At 41.8% G+C, this 1,795-nt stretch overlaps 1 protein-coding gene across 1 annotated transcript; it reads right to left on the reverse strand.

Annotated features, from left to right (window-relative positions):
- Positions 1-101: 101 nt before the first annotated feature.
- On the reverse strand, positions 102-1,519 carry SARC_15334 (hypothetical protein; the record flags this gene model as incomplete). The annotated part of the gene is made up of 2 exons (XM_014290544.1): positions 102-253; positions 1,439-1,519. Coding segments are annotated over 2 exons (233 nt in total), but the record flags the coding sequence as incomplete, so codon positions are not given.
- Positions 1,520-1,795: the final 276 nt, after the last annotated feature.

The raw sequence follows: 1,795 nt of genomic DNA on the forward strand, positions 1-1,795 counted from the left end.
TATATCTATATATATAAGATTTGTATGTGTATAACAACGAAAATTCACGGTTACATACACAAAAGCGAGACACGCCGATATGGAATATCCATCTATACTCACCTGTGTGAATTCCTTGGCCGTCACCTTGAAGACAGCCACGTGCTTGGCCATAGTCTGCTCAAAGAGTGTTTTGGCGGTCTCGGTCCCCTCGCGTGCTTCTTTAGACAGCATCTTGAGAGCTTCCTTCTGCACACGCACATCATTCATCATTCTGTTTGTATAAAAGAGAAGTGCCACTAATTAGTTAGGCACCACGCTACAATGACCATTGTGACTACAGGTGCATCAGCGAAAGTATGTATAGTGAATATAACTATCCATAACTGGACATCTGTATGCTAAATTTCATGGAAGATGATTATACATGTACATACGTATAAATATATATATATATATATATATACACTCGTGTCAAATATAGATATTTATCAGCTTATCCATCCATCTTGGAAATCAATGCATACACATACGCACATTGGGTTATGCTTAACTATTGGCACTCTAGAGTATCACAGCACGCCTAGCGCAACAGCAGAATCCACTGTCCACACAAGTACTCAACCCACAGCAGCTTCCATGCAACAGTACCAGCGCAATGAATCAACATGAACAACCAAGGTCATCCTTCACGAACAAAGACGAATGCGTTGATGATATCAAGGCAAATGCCATTGAAGATATAAAGACAAATGCCATTGAAGATATAAAGACAAATGATTCGTGGGCATTGGGCCGCTGGCCACAATCAATTGCTGCATGAGATGTTTGTTTACCCATCTACGTCTAGTAAGGCATCACAGGACAATATCGAGGGTCGGATGGAGATACTGAGCTATACACCACGTGAGATCAAGAGTGTGCACGAGCCCACTGCAGCGTACAGTACACTGCGAGAAGGCACCTACTAAGCCATGTGTCAAAGACATACTGTATGGGATCATAGACATGGTGTATGGGATCATATACATGGTGTATGGGATCATATACATGGTGTATGGGATCATAGACATGGTGTATGGGAGTCATAGACATGCTGTATGGGATCATAGACATGCTGTATGGGGTCATAGACATGCTGTATGGGATTAAGACATGCTGTGTGGGATCATAGACATGCTGTATGGGGTCATAGACATGCTGTATGGGGTCATAGACATGCTGTATGGGATCATAGACATGCTGTATGGGATCATAGACATGCTGTATGGGGTCATAGACATGCTGTATGGGATCATAGACATTCTGTATGGGATCATAGACATGCTGTATGGGATCATAGACATGCTATGCTGTATGGGGTCATAGACGTGTTGTATGGGATCATAGACATACTGTATGGGATCATAGACATATGCTGTATGGGATCACGGTATGCCATAGGCATGCACTCACTTACTGTTCTTTCCGCTTACGATGTTGTTCGGCTTCGGTCGCCCAAGTTTGCAGATACAAACTGAACCCCTTCTTCAGAATCTTCCTATCACATTAAGTAAGGCACAAGTATCAGCCATCTTTTCAATGCTCTAAGTAATAAGCATTAGTTTATAATTTGCCTGACTAGGACTGGCCGTTGATTAACACGACAAGTTATAAGGAGATAGAAGAGAACTTGGTGCCTCCTTAAACCACTCCAGATACACGCTTTCGCTTCACAGACAAAAAGCAAAAGAACATTTGTAACAAGTCCGCATGTATCTTGTTAAAACAAGTGCATGTATCTTGCTATAACAAGTGCATACATACATACATACAT

This window comes from Sphaeroforma arctica, assembly GCF_001186125.1.
Source record: "Sphaeroforma arctica JP610 unplaced genomic scaffold supercont1.5956, whole genome shotgun sequence".
NCBI classification, from domain to species: Eukaryota; class Ichthyosporea; order Ichthyophonida; genus Sphaeroforma; species Sphaeroforma arctica.